General features: G+C 37.8%; 1 protein-coding gene across 1 annotated transcript in view; it reads left to right on the forward strand.

The window, feature by feature from the left end:
- VBP1 (VHL binding protein 1) overlaps positions 1 to 19494 on the forward strand; it is a 511617-nt gene that overhangs the window by 29714 nt on the left and 462409 nt on the right. Inside the window, exon 2 of the mRNA XM_044057219.1 lies at positions 13816 to 13940. Coding sequence (XP_043913154.1) covers positions 13816 to 13940 — 125 coding nt within the window. The remainder of the gene's footprint in view (positions 1 to 13815; positions 13941 to 19494) is intronic.

Below are 19494 nucleotides of genomic sequence, written 5' to 3' on the forward strand. Positions count from 1 at the left end.
CTTGAACGCAGTGAATACTTATCTTGTTCATTTTTCATTGATTTTACGTATAATTTAAATAATTGACTAATTCAGCAAGGTACTTCATCAGAGTTCAGACTCAAATGTAACAAATTAACATCATATATAATAGAAGTAACAGTGTTTTGAAAAAAAATGCTGTCATGGAGACTAATGACTTCTTCGTAACCTTCCTACTAAGAAACCGCCTTTATAAAGCGAAACCCATCATCTACCGTCAAATATGCAAAAAAAAAAACTAACCTCAACCCTCTCTCATTCAGCTCATCCCTAAAAGACTGTAACTGACAACCTCTAAAATACGTCAAAACTAGATGACACAGTTGATTACTTTAATAAAACCTTCCTAAGCATCCTTAATTACCATGCCCCCCATAAGACGTTCCAAGCTAGAGCCCAACCATCCCCATAGCTACAAAAAAACACCAAGTCTGAAATGAAAAACATGGATAAAGCCTGGGACAACTGGTGCAAAACCAAAACCCCCTCTAGTAGGCAAAAATTCCTAGAACTACGCAATAGAACCAAAAAGCTTATAAAACAGGACAAAATCCAATACTGCCAGTCTACACTTACCTCCTCCCAACATAACCCCAAACAATTCTGGTCCTCAAACTCCATCCTCCACCCATGTAAAGTAAGTACACCCACTCCTAACTTAACTCACTCCTCTGAAACTATTGCTACCTCTTTCAACAATCACTTCACACAAACCGTACTGTCACTAGCTAGACAGCACCCCCCCCCCATAAACCCACATCATCAACTACAACTAACAGGCTTCCCACTAGCTTCTCTTTCTCTCCTGTTCCTATCTCCAAAATAAAACCACTATTAACTAAACTTAAAACCACCAGATTAGCAGCAGACAACTTCCGAAGTGAATACCTTCAGCTTGCAGCTGACACTAGCCTACCCAGTATCACTCTTGATTAACAGGTCTCTGTCAGAAAGTTATGTTCCCACACTATGGAAAGTCTCACATAATTCCACTACACAAAGGAGGCTCCTCCACAGATCTAACCAATTACTGCTCCAAAGCTATTCTCTCGCCACTCTCCAAAATACTAAATTCTCAAGTCTCAGATCACCTCCTTGCTAACGACCTCCTCACCCAACACACACAGCACGGTTTCCGACCTAACCATGCCACCACCACTGCCTTACTCTTTCTCTAACACTATCCTACAAAATAAAAATGCAGGTTCTCTCCTCCGCTACCTTCCTAGACTTCTCTAAAGCTTTCAACATGGTCCCACAAAATCAGCTCATCTCTCTTCTCAATAACCTATCCTTCTCTCAACCAGTCATCAACTGGTTTTAGAGTTACCTATCTGACCGCCAACAAGCAGTTTGGCAGGATGACCTATCCCCCCAACTACCAGTCTTCATAGGGGTTCCCCAAGGGTCCATCCTGCGACCCCCTACTCTTCTCTATTTTCACCAATAATATAGCGTCTGCCACAACACATGGGACACTCGTACAATACGCAGATGACTCAACCATCATCTGCACAGCCCACTTCTGACCCTTACTGCAAAAAGTCACATAGGGAGCATTTTCTTCCATTGAAACTTGGTTATCCGATGCCCAACTAATACTCAATCCAAACAAAACAAAATTACTAATCTTCCAACCTACAAAACTTACCCTAGACAGCTCTCACTTTAACATCACAGCAATAGACAACACCACCATCCATCCTACAGAACACACCAAATTACTAGGAGTAGAAATGGACAATAAACTGAACTTTGGCAATTACATTTCCATGACCATTAAAAAAAAGTGCACAAAAAAACTAGGCGCATTCTATAGAAATCAGCAACTACTTACCAAAGCAGATTAAATTTCGGTAGCAAATTCTCATCTTTTCTACCCTACTCCTCTCTGATATTTACTAACCTTAGACGGTGCAACCTAAATAAGCCAAAACCTGCAACAACAAAATTGCCAAATTTGCCACAGGGGCTTCCTACAGTACTCAACACTGTCTCTCACTAGCAGAACTGGGCTGGCTAGAGCTCCCCCCACCTCCTTCAATGGTGCCAACTCACACTCACCCTAAAACTAATAAACCAACCACTAAGTCACATCTCTCCAGAATCTACTCCAACCCTACATGACCAAAAGACCACTAAGATCCAACCTCAAAATCCTCCTACAGGTCACGAGCCAATAACTCTGCTGGAGAAGAATTATTCTCCTTCATTATAGCCAAACTCTGGAACTCCCTCCCATCCTCAATTACCTCTGTAACTTCTTGCACCCACTTCAAATCCTTACTAAAATCACACTTAAAAATTTGCCAGATATGGCCTTGCAACCCCCCTCTAATACCATCCACTCCACCCACCCACTACCTCTCTCAACCCCTATCAACAACCTACTCTTAGCAAGCTTGGCTACTTATGTTCCCAGCTACCTACCACATAGTGCTAACTTCTTGTAGCAACAACTGCTAATGGCTGTTATGTACCTCAAAAACGGATTGTATCATTTGTTAACTGATAAATCTCAACTACATTTGTAACCATGTTTAGTATGTCACCATATTTTAAAATTGTACTATGTTCTATAGCTGTTTTACATCTGTATTTTTTTCTTGTCTTGTGTCCTCAGCTGGATTAATGTCTATATTTAAATGCTATGTTTTTAACTGTATAATGCAGGTAATACTTAATGTGGAGCTTTTCTCCCCTGGCCTGCGCTGAAAATGGACCTGTGTCCAGTCGGACTCTCCCTGTCAACAAATGTAAATAAATAAATATCCTGGTTAAATAATAGTAGCAAGCTTAGTACAAATGTCATCATTTTGTTTAAATATATCACAGCTATGAGTGCTGTCTGATCAATCCTGATATGGTGTGCGTGGATGCAGCTGTCTCTGGCAGCTAGTACAGATGTCATTATTCTGTCTAAACATATCAGTTATGGCAGGTATCCTAGCTTTGAGTGCTGTTTGATTAAGCCTGACATTGTGTGTGTGTGTGTTTATATGCAGCTGTGTCTGGCAGCTGTTGTATGTTGCCGTTTTCATCTCCGGGAAGCTGTGGGTTGCAATTTATCGAGGTTTACTAATGTTTGTGTATTGGGAAGAGACATTTGGTGTTTTAGCCTGGATCCAAGGGAAGGGGGTGGATAAAACTGTGATTTGGGATATTTTGGCAGAGAAAAGTTTGTTTATACATCTGCTGAGTGAGAGGTAGGAAGGTTGGAAGAAAGTGTTCTCTCTTGTTGTGGCGGCTTGTTGGGAGTTTTTTTTTTTTTTTTTTTTTTTATGTTTGCTGTCTGTTCTTTCCTGGCTGCTGCCTTGCTGAAAGAGACGGAATTTAGGCTTTAAGTTGAAGTGAAGCTTTGCTTCAGGTGCGTCGCGAGCCTCTGGTGTGCAGTACACAGACACTAACAGAAACTGATGCTCCCAGGTTGCTATGGTAACAGACAGTGACGATAATGGTTAACTGCTCTGAGGAGCCTCCAAGATGATTCTTGGCAATAAAGTTTTCGGTTTAAAAAAAATAAAATCTAAAAAGGCTGTTTTAAACCACACATACACATATTGCTGGTCTCCCAACACTTCGTTTAGCTCATTAAGTTGATTCCTGATTTAAAAAAAAAAAAGCGCAATTTTATATTTAAATTTATTTTGGTCCATACACATTAAGGACTTGCATAAGAATGGAAGCTTGAGTTATTGGCGCACTTGATCTTGTGCAGTACCCTTTGCAGTGGTTTGGGAGATGAGATTGCTTGGATGTGTTGGACGTAAGGGTATAGCTGATTCTAGGGGTGTTTTGGGTTGCTGGGAAGTGCCAGAGATTGATCAGATTTCCTCTGTGGAAATATCTGTGGGAATAGAGGTTGTGGTGAGTGGTTCACTGGCAGAGTGACCACTGCATGGAACAGGACAAATATTGGTTTGGATATTTTAATAGCCTGGAAATGCACTACATGAACTAGTGAGTGGTATTCTGGCAAAACTGGATGGGCATTGTTGCCCGTGCTTGAACTACTGATGTGTGTGTATGTAAGGATGGAAATATACTTAGAAAGATCTCATAATTTAAAGTCTATGGACTTTATAAACATGCTTGGAATGAGCTAATAATAAGAATAAGCATTACAGCTTATGGTCTCTGAAATAACTAATCGGCAGCCAAAAAAAAACACAATAGTTATGTAATGTATGATTTTAGTAAATCTAGACATAAAATATATAATCGTCATATAAGATGAACCAGTCTGCTGAATTTAGATATTTAAGACAGGGTTCAATAACATGGGCTTGTGTATAACACTACTGTCTTGTCATAAATGACCCACTACATTGAACATCAAGGGGAAGCATGCTGATTTTCTTATACAAGTAAATATGCATAACAAGTCATGTAATTGCTTTAACTTGAATTGTGGTTTTGTAACCCATCTTGACCATATATAATACGTAAGCTGTTACCAAGGTAACTGTTTTATACATGACATGACATTGACAAAGTTGTTCAAGGGAAACAATCACATTCTGAACAAATAGTATTAAATTGACAATCACTCAAGTTTAACCTTTGCTGATTTATAGAAAATAGAATGGTTGCATTTAAATCTAAAACTTTCAAAATGTCATAAAATGGCAATTTATGAATATGGAAAGGGAACTTGTAATCACATAGTGAATTTGTTGTTTTTAACCTATAATGTCACTAACTTTCAATGTTCACATAAAACAAACCTGTTAAGTATATTAGCAACAAACAAAGTGATTGCTTAAATACTGCAAACAATGAAATATAACTTCTGCTATATCCAGTAAAATATATTGTATTATAAACATTGGGTATAAATATTACCTTCTGCTTATATTAAGCAATAAGTTTTGAAAGACTTCATCAGTAAGGGTGAATATGTTAAATAACTGTTTGCTATAATCTTTTACTGAGGTTTTATATATGATGCGTCTTACTTTACTGTGATTGAATTGCATATCTGTCTTTCATGTAAATATTAATTGCTTATAGAATAAGATCTTTATATTGTATTAGCATTCTGTCTAATTTACAATAGTACGTGGTGCTGTGGTAGCATTGTCACCTCGCAGTAAGACGCTGTCCGGTTCGATTCCCAGCTAGACTGTCTTCTGTGTGGAGACGTGCGTGAATGGGTGTACCTTCGTTGAAGGTTGTGCGTCAGGCCTGGCAAGTTGGTACGTAAAATTCAACTGCCAATCATTAGCGGACCGGAGTTCCGCTGTGGCGACCCCTAACTGGGAAAAGCCGAAAGACACAAACTATATCTGTTCAAAATATAAATATTGCTTATTCCTGTTACAAATATTCTACATATGATGATTCAATTTATGGAGCTCCATTCTGGATTGTCCAAGGTATGAGTGATAGTCTGATGGACTTGGGCTTATCCATCAGATTTTCATTCCATGGCTAGTGCAGATTTTTGTTTTGTTAACATTTATTAATTTAAATTTACTTCACAAAAACATTTTTAGTATGCCTGACCCAAAACATTGCTTTATTGGTTAACACTCAAAGTATAAAACTGATAATTTCCTTTAAAAGCTCAAACATATACTTTATAGTTATCAGAGGAAAATGTTTAATAGTCACAGTAAAACCAAAAATATAGTCTAAATAACGTAAGATGGATTTAACTTTATTATCTTTAAATACCAATGGCTTTAACAATCTTGGCAAGAGATCAAATCTGTTGAAATATTTAAAACTGAACAAATCACAAATTGTCTTCCTTCAAGGAACTCATTTCAAAACAAATGACAATTACAAATGGAATACTAAGGAATATATGATATTGGCGCAATCCACTTATAAGATACAGACAAAAGGGGTAACAAATTTATGGAAAACAAATGTGATTAACCCAGAAATCATTTATAAGTATGAAGATAAAGAAGGCCTTATGGCATTAGTAATAGTTAAATATAATAGAATATGGACCCTAGCCAAATCTTTACTGGTTCCCAGGCATTGGAACAGGAACTGTTAAACACTTGGATTCATTTCCAATAATTATAAAGGCAACTTAATATTAGGAGGAGACTTTTATATTTGATATTTGTGAAACTAGTCTGCTGCGTACATCTGCTGTATCAAAAGCTTTAGACAAGTGAGTAGAATCATTTCATCTTGTAAATACTTTCAAGTTTATAAGATAATAAATCTTTGTTGTTTTCCCATCAAGAGCACAGATTTGGTACATAAACTAGAATAGATAAAACATTTGCTGCCCCATGACTTGCACTCTAAATCATTAATTTCTCCATCACTCCTAGCCCCTTTTCAGACAACAACTCATTAGTACTAAAACTTCAAAATGGATACAAACCATTAATCTTTAATTCCAAAATTCCAGCATATATAACTAAAATTGAAGAGTTCAAACCCTGGTTGTTATCTGAATTACAGTGCTTCTTGGATATTAATTACACCACAGAGATAAATGAAAATAATATGTAAATAAAATGATATGGGACTCATTAAAAGCTTACATATATGGTAAAACCCTAACTTGGTATAAAAAAATCAGAGAATGGGTTCCGAGTTATTAGATCTACAATCCAAACTTTTGTCAGTACAAGCTGAAAAAAATCAAACTCGTTTGGAGGTGAAATAGAAAGCAGAAGTATTAAACAATAAATGCAACAAAATTCTAACACAAAAAACTAGTTTAGCTTTAGAAAAACTAAAAATTAATACATTGGCCACTTCTCCCAAATATCTACAGAATTTATCCACAAGAATCAAAATACACTCAAAAGCTAAAAACATAAAGTATCTGCCATGAAAAGAAATGGAAAAATGTCTCCAATATAGGCGACTTTCTTGATCCTATAGAAATCACTATATGGAGCATTTTCGAAAAGAAAATATACATATCTATCAATTAAATCTAGATGAAAAATGTTTTCGTATAAAAAAAAAAAAAAACAGAAAAATTAAAACTAGATCTGCAAGCACCCATATCCAACAAAGAAATTACAGATGCAATAAAAGAGGGTAAAAATAAAGCATTCCAGGTATAGATGGCGTAATTATGGAAATGATATATAAACATTTTTCCTTCAGAGGTGCTATCCCTCTTCCATAAAACTCAATTAGAAATTCAGTCACTAGCTTTAATACCACCCTGTTGGAGTCCTTAATCACACCAATCATAAAGGAAAACAAATCCTCAAACCTCTGTACCTCATATAGACCTATATCATTATTAAATAATGACTATAAGATATTTGAGAATATTGACTAACGGAATGAAAATACTACTATCCAAAACAATAAATAATGATCAAACTGGATTTATATGTCATAGACACACATGATAATATTAAAAGGATAGTTTCTGCTATAGATTGTTAATAAAGAAAATAAACACTCATAATTGGCTTAGATTTAGAGAAAGCCTTTGATTCCCTAAATTGGGATTATTTATTCAGAATCCTAATGCTATTTAAATTTCATGCATCCTTTGTTCATCTCCTAAAGAATATATATACACATTTAGCGTATGTCACGTTAGGTCCTTTTACCTCTGAATATATACATATAACAAAAGGCACTAAACAACGATGTCCATTGTCACCGATTCTGTTTGTTTTGGCTATTGAAATGTTGGCAGATTCATAATAATATAAAAATCAAAGGAATAGATATTTATGAACAGTACAATTCTAAAGTAATGCTATTTGCTGATATATTACTAACATTATCTAATACGAGAGACATTAGAAGAATTGGGTACATTAATTGACAAATTTCACATGACTTCAGGACTCCATTTCAATAAATCAAAAATTTTATTTTTCAATAAAAAAAGAGCTGCAGACTAAGGGGGTTCGTATCATAGTGAAACAATCTACCTTAAAATATCTAGGAACTGAGTTATGCAAGGATAATAATGAATTGGTCTCAAACTACAATAATATCAATACAATTAAAATCTCTTTGGAAAAATGGAACAAAATAATATTTCAAGACAGACTACAGTTAATAAAAATGGTTTTACTGCCCAAGATCCTATATATTGCCTTGGCAATACAACAATTACCAGAAAGGAATATACTTAAATTCATGCCTAATAAATGTTTCATATTTTCCCAAAAGAAACAAAATAGCTTTAATACATCATATCAGACCATGGAAATGGGGAGGATTAAACTTTCCTGAAAGCATCAATATCTAAAACAATCTCAAATTGGATGTCCAAATTAAGTCTGCAAATGGGAAAGAATTACTAACTAATATCAAATGAATTTGATTTATAAAAAAATTTCAAATAACTGGTAAAAACAATTTGCCATTGCACATATTGTCTATTATACCATGACCCCCCATTAATATTCCAAAACGTGCACACTGATCGGCCAGCGTGCACGTTGTAAGTCGACTTATACTAATGGAAAAAGGTCCGGTCGCCCGGACTTTTTCCATTAGTATAATTCTCTTTTAAAAAAGCAACGGAGATCTCTGTTTTTTTTAAAGCTGTCTCTCTATGTTAAACTCCTTTAACATAGCAACACAGTGTGTAAAAAGCAACAGAGATCTTGCTTTCTCCATTGCTTTTTTTTTAAACCTGTCTCGCTATGTTAAATGGGTTTAACATAGTGAGACAGCTTTAAAATAAGCAACGGACACCATTCATTCACATAGTTGCTATTGAGACCATTTCACCATTAAAAAGAAAATGCTGTGAAACTGATAATTTTGAGGAAGTTTTATTTGGAGTAGAACTTTTGTGCCTTCATTCCTTCAGTTGTACTGATGATTCTGTTTTTTTTTTTTTTTTTATCCTGAGGATGCTTATTTTGGCAAGGTTATGAAATAGTTTTCATAACTTTAAAGAAGATTCATCCTTGCAGAGAAGTCTCTGAATTCATAAAGGCTGAGCAATTGTTGTCTTAATCTTGGCATGCTTTGTCAATTAAGGATATCATTGACACTAGTCATCCCTTTTAACACTTGGGCTTCATTTCCTTGGCATCCTGATTAAATTTGTGGACTCTTGAAGACCACCTTGTATAGTTTAAAAGTGTGAAAGCTGATGTTGAGAGAGTGTTTCTAATGGCAGAGGCCAGTATGTTGTCAGGTAGGCTCACACCAAAAAACAGGTTAAAGGATACAGTCCATTATCTTTACAAACGTAAGCAACCTTGTAGTCCATGACAAAGTGTGACCAGAGCATCAGGAACCAATATTTACTCCCGAGTGTAATCCCCTGTCCACTAAGGATAGTGAGGTGACAATTTTTTTTTTTTGTATTCGCTTTTTCTGGGCCTTTTTTGTAATAAGTTGGCAAGCACGCCTTCACCTCAAGGAAATAGAAATGTGTGGGGTAAAACCATTCACTGTTGTGTGTATAAAATTTCACCTCCATTGATACAGCTATGGTAAGATGCAGAGGAGCAGATGCAGCTGTGGTTTAAACATGTTGCCTGAAAGGGTCATTTCCTGCCATTCTAATTTCAACCAAGGTTCTGGACCCAGTCAGCAGGAGGCCATAATCAACCTCCGTGTTAATAGCAGCAATTTTGAGACTTTGTTTTACTGTTTCTGTCTGAAGGCGTTCAGGAGTTGATTGCCTTCCCACCTGCAGACTTTGGGAGTTAGAGTCTGAAGAACCGATGGATGGAAGAAAATATCTAGAAGTTATACCATATAATTTTTCTCCCTTTCCAGAATCTGATTGCTACCCCTGCCTAGATGTACTTTGTCAGAAACCAGCAGCAAGAAAAGAGGTCTTGAACTTTGTCAGATGTTCTGCCTTTTCATAAATGCTTGGGGAATTGCTGCATGTTGGTGCCAAAAAAGCCAAAAGCCCTTGGACATACTTTGGCTGTCCTCTGTCTTTTTTAAAAGCTTTATATGGCTGTGATGGATGTAGTTTTGACCTTTCTTGTTTATCAGAAGAAAACTGAATGTACTGTTTGGAACTCCAAGGCATTTGGGTTTCTACTACTCTCAACCAGAGTCTGTTGCTATCCTCTCCCTTAGGTTTGATCTCTGCAACTGGTGTACTTCAGGTGCAGGCAAATAGGTGCAGCTTCAGTCTGCAGCATACAATGTGTTGACATCTAGATGACTGGCACCTTGTTTTATCACTGAGCAGTAACATGAAGGAGTCTACTGTTGCACTGTTCAGCTCTTCTTGCTGCAACATTGAATCTTGTCAGTCCAATTTTAGTTCTTAGCATATATAGGAAATTTCCTACTAAAACCTTTCTGCTCGGGACAGGATGCCATCTGTTCTGGAAGCAGTTGCCTCTGTTCTTGTAGTACATTGTACCTCATACATCAGCAGAGATTTGTCTTGGATGCTTAGATCTTATGCTAGCCTCTAATTTGTATGCTTCATCAAAAACTTTCAAGGAAATCTGATACAAAGTGTTTTGGATGTAGTGATCCCAGTATCTGAATTCTCCATTTCCATTTAAAATCTTCCAAGCTTCTAAAGTTCATCTCCACTGGTGGTTGGATTCAATCAGCTTTTATTCGGGAAGCTCTTTTCATCTTCAGACACTTCGGGCTAGTTCTAACAATTTGCCTGCTCTCTGGTGGATAAGTTAAAACCATTCATGGTACTTCATTACTTCAGTAGCCATCTTCATTTCAATGGTTTGGAAGTGAGATCAGTTTTCTTAACCTTAATGGCCTTTGAGGGCTTCCTATCTTACCATCCTTTGAACAGCATGATGGGCACCTAGTGTATCAGTAGACATGGAGAATGCTTCTCTTCTGTGTGTAAGAGGCTGTGAGTATGGTAGTGGGCAGTTGACTTCAATAACTTTTCATTAACCCTTCGGGAAGTGTTTGTTTTTTTTTTTTTTAATATAGATTTTATATATATATATATATATATATATATATATATATATATATATATATATATATATATATATATATATATTATGAACAGACTTTACCACAGTCTCCTATTGCATCACAAATGGTCCTAGAGTTGCTCAATGGCTAGGATTTTTTTCCTTTGGGGTGCTGTCATGCACTATCTGACCCCCCCCCAAAAGTGTCCCAACTTATCTCCCCTGATTACTCTCTGTGGAGGAGGGTCACACCAAGTGTGCCTCAACTCCTAAATGAACAGCTTTTTGAGTTCCGCTATTTCATCTGACAAGATTTAATCCAGAAGGTCAAAAATCTCAGAACCTCTTTCCCATGTGTGTGTATAATGCATGTGTGTGGGTTTATTTTGTTCAGACAAGCCTGTTTTCCTCCATGTCCATTTATTCTTCATAAGCCTTCTGTATACAACCTTTCATGATGTTGCTGCCTCACCCTTTATGCAGTTCAGTTTACATCTTTACACCATAAAATTTAACAGCCTCAGTAGCCTTCTGCCTCTGAGACTCGCTGAAGTAATGGACCTGCAACAGAAAGGCTAGACCCTTCAAAAGCTTTTCCTTTACACCCCTCCCCCCGAAATCTGAATCTGAATTGTCCATGTAGTACCATTTTGGGCTAGATTTTGCTTCTGGTTGTCTGTTAAAGTTAAGACCTTCTTTTCTTGTACCTTTTAACAACACTCCTATTTTAAAATGGTGTCCCCCTTTTTAATTTCTCCAAATCTTTTGGGTTTCTAATACCATGATGGGAATGGACCCCATTCCAAAGTCAAAGCACGATTAAAGTTAATGAAACTGGTATTGTTTCACTCCGTGATGTCAGCCGAAAATGCTCTTTGCAGCACCTGCAGTGTGCCCAGTAATGACTCCTCCTGTAATTTGTACAGAGTTATGTGTATTGGTAGCATATCGAAATATGATGGTAGACTTTTTAAGACCTGTTGCTCCTACTACAATTGGAACTATCTGGGTATCCTTCTTCCACATTGCTCTCGTTTCTGCTTGCAGATCCTGATATTTTATAACCTTTTGCCTCTCTGTACGTAGGGCAGTGTAGTCACTGGGTGTGGTGATTTCAGTGATCAGTGGTACTTTTGTCTTCTTTTTTGGACTACTATATCCGGTTTTCTAGGCTCTATCTTATGAACTGTTGGTAATAGATGATCCCATGTGATGAAGACTTGATAATATTCTGTGATGCTTTGTGGCATATGTTTCCAGTGCATAATGTTTGCACAATCCCCAGTGCAACATTCTCGCCACACTATTGTGCCTTTCAGTGTATAGGCCCTCTGCCATTAGTATGTCACAACCAGCAACGAGGTATGCGACTGTTTCCAGTTTGGTTTTCCAAAACCTACATTTATGTTTCTCCCACATGTTCAGTGGACTTTGTAAACCAGTGTGTACGTAGACCACTTTCTTGGGCTGCCAGTATTAACCTTTCATCTCTTGGTTTGAATTCGCCTCTCCTTAACCATTCCTGCGTTCGATCCTGATCAACATGAGGTTCTTCCAGAAGTTTTCTATGATTTTTTGTCCACATTTCTTGCCTTTTCATCTGATCCTTCACCTTGTGTTCTTTTTCTTTTGTTTTTTGACACATTCAGTTGCTGTCTGATTTTTATCTACTTCTGGTTTGATTTCCATTCCTGCTTGACGGTGATATGCTTCTGTTAAGTTAAGCATAGAAGTCATTTTGGATTTATTCTTTTCACTAGGTCTGGGTCTCGTGAGGTCAGCGGATATGTGTGAAGTCCCACGATTGCAGATCTGTACATGTAATCAGTTTCAAGGAGGTCCATCCCTCCTTCGGAACAGGGAATGTATATTCTTGGTATGCACTGATTTTTATAGATCTGGTGGGCATGAAGCATCCTTCTTGTTTAAAAATCTAATCTAATCCAACACGTTTTGGGGTCAATCACTCCAAACTTGTAAGTTAGGACAGGCAGAGCAAATTGGTTTATAGCTTGGATTTTGTTCCTGGACATCAGCTCTGTTTTCAGTATTAGTTTGTCTTCTAAAGTACACCTTACTAAGTTTTATATATATTTGTTCATGTTTTATTGCCGATCCTTCATCAGTTCCCAAGTATTTATACACTCCCTCTTGGTCAAGTTCTTTTATATCACATTCTTGTCCAAAACTGATGTTTTCCTGGTGCTGCTCCTGCTTTAAGGGTTGATTAAAATGGTATCCCTATATGGAACATTTTATGTTCAAAAAGCACACAGTTCTTTCTTTCAAGCTTCTATTGTATGTTGACCTGAAACTCCTGTCATGGTAAACCCTTTTTCTAGTAGAGCTCATTTTTAACAGAAGAATTTTGGCATTGTAGGTAGTCTGTCAAGCTTTTCTGCAATCTTTTATCCTAAAAGGTTGCCACAGAATCTTTTATTCTAATTGCAGTAAGTACCTCCTCCTAGCTGAAATTGTGTGGATAGAATTAAAACATTTTATAAAGATGACCATCTGTATCCTTTGTCTAAGCCAGATGTGGTAGACACCTTCTGAGCTCACCCTTTCCAGATAGTTGGCTAATTATGTTGAATTTTGAAATGACATGGAGATCCTGTGCTTTGAACTTTCAGGCCAGAGCCTATTCCTTTGGTGTAATATCTACTTTTGACTCCTTATTCACATACTGTCATCACTATTTATGTTTGAGCAGTTGCAGCATGGAGACTCATTTTTGTAGGGAAGTAGGATGGGAGGGAGTGTGTGATGGGAAGGCAAAAGGATCCAAGTAGCCTGGGAATGTTTTAATCTGTTGAGTGATCCTAATGGCTGTGGCCTTGGTGTTTGGGTTACTGCAGATGAATTTGTTTATAGAGCCATTAATGACCGGTATTAATATTCTGTTTTATGCATGTGCAGCTTTTAATTTTTGCACAATTCTGTGTTCTTACAGGAAGATGTAGATGCCTTCATGAAACTCCCTGGGAATGAGACTTCAGACATGGTGTTGAAAAAGTTGGATGAACAGTATCAGAAGTATAAATTTATGGAACTTAACTTGGGTCAGAAGAAAAGGAGGTAAGTGTATATCTAAATTTTTAGACTTGGTAGCTTGTAAAATCCAACCTTTTTAAAGTTAGTAAGTGTGCTGGAATAGTCTCCTTGCTCGATGTCTTGCGTTGCATGAAGTGATCACATTCTGAATCAGTTTTATTTAACTGTATAGGCAGGCTGGTCCAAGGACCCTTTTCTACCATGACTAAGAATCGACATCCAGATTGAGAAATGTAGGAAAAATATACAGGGGGGATATAGTTTGGAGAAGTAGCTTTGTTAGTACTTTACAGTTCGGTCAATTCTATGTATGCTATGTTATGGTTGTGCTTCAGGCAAATTTTAATTAAACCATTGTTTGGTCACTTAATGAGTATAAAAGCATAAATGTATTCTGCATTGAGCAGTCATCGTGAGCAGGTAACTCCCACAGTTCTGTAGAAACTTGGCAACTGCCAAGAATCTAGAGCTGAATTGCACTACAGTTATCCATAGATCCCATAAAGGAAGGCTCTGTCCTCTTATGTGTGCTCTCATTAATAAGGACTAATATATATATATATATATATATATATATATATATATATATATATATATATATATATATGATCTGAGTGAGAGAGCAGATCACATGGTATAGTGTGATATCTATGAGGCTGTGTTTGTTGGTTGCAAAGGGATGTGCATTTTTGAGCGTTTCCTTATTAGGATTTTTGGAAATGGTCTCCTCTATGGCAGTTGAAGGCATTGTGCATCTTGCTATAAGATGATTAAGTACGGCAGATGGAAATACCACATTATATTAAGTGATATTTTTCTGATTTATTAGTTATTACGTTGAGGCATTTAAGTTGGGTACAGTGATGCATTTTCCCCACTTGTTTTACAAATGCATTTGGGACTTTTTATTACAAAATAAGCTTTGTAAATGTATTAAACTGCGCCCCAAATAAATGTAGCATTTCCTAGTGGATATGCTGCTAGGATGGGGATCTCCACTGGTGGTTGACTTATTGCTCAGACTGCAGAAGTTAGGCTGCACACAAATAAATAAAGTGAATAGCAGTAACTTTTAAGCCCTAAATAGCAGATGCCAGCATTTGCCTTACTAGTTTGAGATACCAGAGTGTTAATGAACATGAATGTAGTTTGCTTGAACAAGCCCAATATGAAAAGTAGGAGAAATGGATAGACCTAGTATGCGACCCTTCAGTTGACCGGTGTTTTTTTTGATGAGACATGCTCTGTGCATCACTATGCAGAGCCTGCTCTGTAGCAGTAGTACCAAAATAACCAAGGAAGATGAAGGATACTAAGAAAGGGGACTGTAGGAACAGAACATGAGTAAAGAGGTCCTGTGTGTGTTGGAGACAGCATAGTAAGAAATTGTCTTTTTGCATACTATTTAGGGAGAGTATTTCTCCTCAGACCATCCTCATGCCACCTGACATATCCTGTGGCTTCACTGTCTGTTTCCCCAGTTAACTTATTCATTCCTCCCCTAGAGATTAAAATATTGCCCATGGGGCTGATCTGCCTCTACCCCTTGACAGTACACTGGGCCTGTCCCTGGGCAGGACAAGAGTCCCATGATCCAGTCATTCAGTACTTGAAGAGCTTAGTTGCGTTACCCATATCAGTGCTAAGGTTGAGTACTCACCTTGTGAGAGCCCAGCTTTCTTTTCATTTCTCATTATGAGCTTACCAGTCCCATCCCATTGTTGATTTAAAAGTCTGATAGGAAATGAGCCATTCAGTAGTCCAAAATGAACTTCTGTCTCCCATTGCCATGGCAGCATTGTAAGTTTTGCATTTGGCGAGGAGTGTCTGCAGTACTGCACATGTCTCTTGGAAAGCTATGCACTGTTCACTTGAGTATTGCTAGGCTGATTGCTGCAGGTTATTCATCTGCAGTGAGCGAGTACTGCTTTCCTACTTCCAGGTTGTGAGCAAGCATTAGTTGATCACTCCCACCCATAGGTCTCAACCTCTTAAGAGGTCAATGTGGAACGCAGACCTTAATGTATGACACATGGTCAAAATGTGTGGCACCCTATTTTCACACAGCGTGAAAAGTGCCATTGCCATGGATCATGGTAGAGACTTGCATTTCACATTCACCACTTTAGATGTGTTCTACCCCTGTCCTACCGGCAGGTCTGGGCCTGGCAAAGGTGCCTAAAAGGGTGCTTTAAAAGCAGGACCCTCTACTTTGACAGGAATGTTTCATTTTAAGACATCATGTCTTGGAACAGTTAAGACCAAAAGAATGCAAGATCTCCTATCTTTAACCATGAAAAATAAAAACACACTAATCAGAAGCACACATACATATCCCAACATTTGTAAACCCTCTCATTCATGCCAGTATCACTACAGCATTGTGTACTTTGAAACCGATTTTTTGCCATTAGTGTGCCATTTGGATTTTAAGGTAGGGTTCCTACCTTAAAATCCAAATAGCACGCTAATGGCAAAAAATCTGATCCAAAGTACACAAAGGCTGTAGTAATACTGGCATGAATGTGCTTAGTTTCCAGTTGTGGAAATACTACTGAAAGTATACCACTGAGTAAAGAAAGCAGAGCAGAATGAAGGACAAAACCAGACTTGACAAAAATACTGCTGTAAACCTGAGGTATTGACAAGAGAATTCAAAATAAAAATGTTTGTGAATTAGAAGTTAGAATTAAAAAATTAGAACTTAATTAGAAAAATTGCCCATTTTCTAACATGTCAACCAGCAGCACAGTACTGTCACTTATTTTCCTTGAGGAGTTCAGCATCTTGCCATTATGAAAAGACACTAAAGTTAAACAAAAACTCATAAAGCAAGAATGACAATAAAAGTAGATTATATTAAAGCTGTAGTACTTGTCAGATAGTGGAACTCAATGCTCAAGTGTTCTAACCTTAATGGACATCTATCTGTGTGTTAGATTTTTGTTTGATCTGTTTAATTACACATTTTATTAATAGTCCACAACATTAGCAATCCATACTAATACATTTCAGACATGTCAGAAGTTGCTTTGCTGGGGATTACAAGAGTTATTATGCTAAGGATAAACTGAGATGGATGTGGCATGCACTTTTGAGGAGAAGATGTAAATTACATCACCAGAACTGTTACTTTAAGGATATGGTTCTTATTATGGTGCCCGAACTCCTGTGGAGATCCCAGTTCTGAATGTATTTTGTGTGGGCGGTGCAATGTGTAGTCCAACTTGCCAGTTCAGAAATTGTTTTCATTTAGGTATTACTTTGTTGGAAGTAACACAAGCAAAAGCATGAAGTAAACGGTCTGTCACTAGTAAATATTATTTCCACCACAACAGGGGTGGGAATGAAATATCTGAATCTTGATACAAGTTCACAAAAAGCCATGAAATACCTGAACAGCAAGTATCTTTCCAAATACTTTTCTCCACTGAGCTAGAAAATGCACGTGATTTTCGAGTTTAAAAAAAATGTGTCTTAAAGTGACTATCTTATCTCTGTTACAGCAACAGGTTACTACATGTCTGGCTCTATTGAGAATTCGTCAGGACTTTGCTTTACACCAACTGTAATACTAGGTCCAGAGGTGTACACAGTAGCATCTTGAAAATTCAACGAGGAATTATCCAGTTCAAAATACAGACCGCAAAAGTAATCCCCAAACCCATGAAAACAGCTACATGTACTTTAAGTGATGCATACAAATTTAAGAAGGCAACATAAGTGCAAAGCATCGCATAGTTATAACTTGTCTGTATGTTACAATATTAGAGGATCACGCATGCAGATATAGAGCGGTGTTGCAGCTCATCAACACCTGAAAACACTTCTAACTTGAACACAGGATACCAGATTTTGGTTTGAGCAATATACCCCTGATCCCGTGTAGATGACACTAATCTAGAGTATTATTTCCTAAATAAAGCTATCGGCAGATGACTGCTTTCTGGAAGCCTTTTTCAAGCCATTATTTTGGCACAAAAAGGCTTCCCGGAACGTGATTGGCCTATGCATTGGTTTGTGCGCCGCGATGCTGATTGGCAGTAATTGCTGTAAACAAACCAATCAGAATGTGTGTAGCGGAGCCACTGCTGTTCAATGCAGAACAGTGGCTTCGCTCGTTGTTAAATGCGGAGCGTTCTGCATAATCCGGAGCACTTGGATGCTCAGCTCCCACCCTCCCTGCCTGGTCCTTTTTATATCTTTGCTTGTAGTTAGATGCTTCATTTGGGGTCCTAGTCGAGGCTTTATTCTTTTTATACCATTGGGCCAGCCCGAGGACAGAATTATTTTGTAGCTATCTGAAGCCATGATAGTGGTACCTTCAAGAGGTTTAATTGTTATTGCCCCAATTGTAATTTTAAGTACTTTAACTAAGCTAGCAGTAAAGAGTTTATGGAGTTGCGCATCTGGAATATCTTTCATTGAAATAAGAGCTTACAAACGTTTTCCTTGTGTGTGACAAATGAGGTACCATATTTGTAGCTATTGTGGTCTGGCAGTGCAGAGGATTAAAGCTGTGAGCTATTAAGGAGCTGTTTTCTGCGGTCTTCTGTTTGATTCTTTCAGTTTCCATGTGTCTAACTGTGACCCTGAGCAAGTCTTTTAACTGTGTAGTACTCCTGAGCAGAGTCTGGAAAAGTTCTTTGTGGATCGGTGCTCTATTTTGTCTAACAAATGCAAATGCAGATGTACATTGGGAATACATAAGTTTCCTTTTTTTTCTTGCAGTCTGTCTCCAGCAAGTTGTCCTTCAGCCGCTAGTTTTCTTTCTGCAGCTATTTACAATGCCTATTGTTCTCCTCCTTATCTCAAGGATGTTGGCTAGAGGTGTCTCTTATATGGATCTTTGTCATATGTGGTTCCAAGTATGAAGGCTCTTTTCTGGCCTAGATACAGGCTGTTGGTGAATTGTGTGTGTTTGAGAGACCTGCTAATGTGAGTAGACCTCACTTTTCCCAGGGAAGCTTATCTTGTACTAACTGCAGCCTTCCCTTTTCACTGTAGTGTTGCTTGGATCAGTAGTGTTCTTCTAAGGTGTGTCAGTTGGCCATTCCAGAGCTTAAGATGTGACAGGCCTTTAGGCCCAGTTACTGCTAATAGGACCCCAGTTACTTTTAGCTTAAGGCCCAACTTGCCCGAGCTTGCCTAAAACCTCCTGGACATTCAATGGCTCATTTTGATCTTGCTTGGAGGTGGTGAATACTTTCATGTTTTTTTGGCACCTGTTTTAGTGATTCTGATCTCTTGCACAATAGGCAAATGCTTTCCCTACGTGGTCTGTACTCGGGCATCCCCAAGTCTTGTATAAGGGGATGCATCCAGTCCTTGGACCCTATTTCTCTACTTGTATAGTTCATGTATCCTTTATCTAAAGGGCCTAGATCTTCCAAGTATTCCTGTGGCTGTTCTCAACAACCAGGACCACTTCAAGCATTTCTTCCTTTGGATAGCCTCAGGAACATGGTATTGGGGGTGAAGGTTGTTTTGATTAACCAGTACTTCAGTCCAGTAAATAGGAGGCTGCTGTGAAAGAACCTTTATGCCTATCTCACATCCATGCATTTGCAAGTTCGTG

Source organism: Protopterus annectens, chromosome 15.part0, assembly GCF_019279795.1.
Source record: "Protopterus annectens isolate FY-2018-M chromosome 15.part0, PAN1.0, whole genome shotgun sequence".
In the NCBI taxonomy this organism is placed as follows: Eukaryota; Metazoa; Chordata; order Ceratodontiformes; family Protopteridae; genus Protopterus; species Protopterus annectens.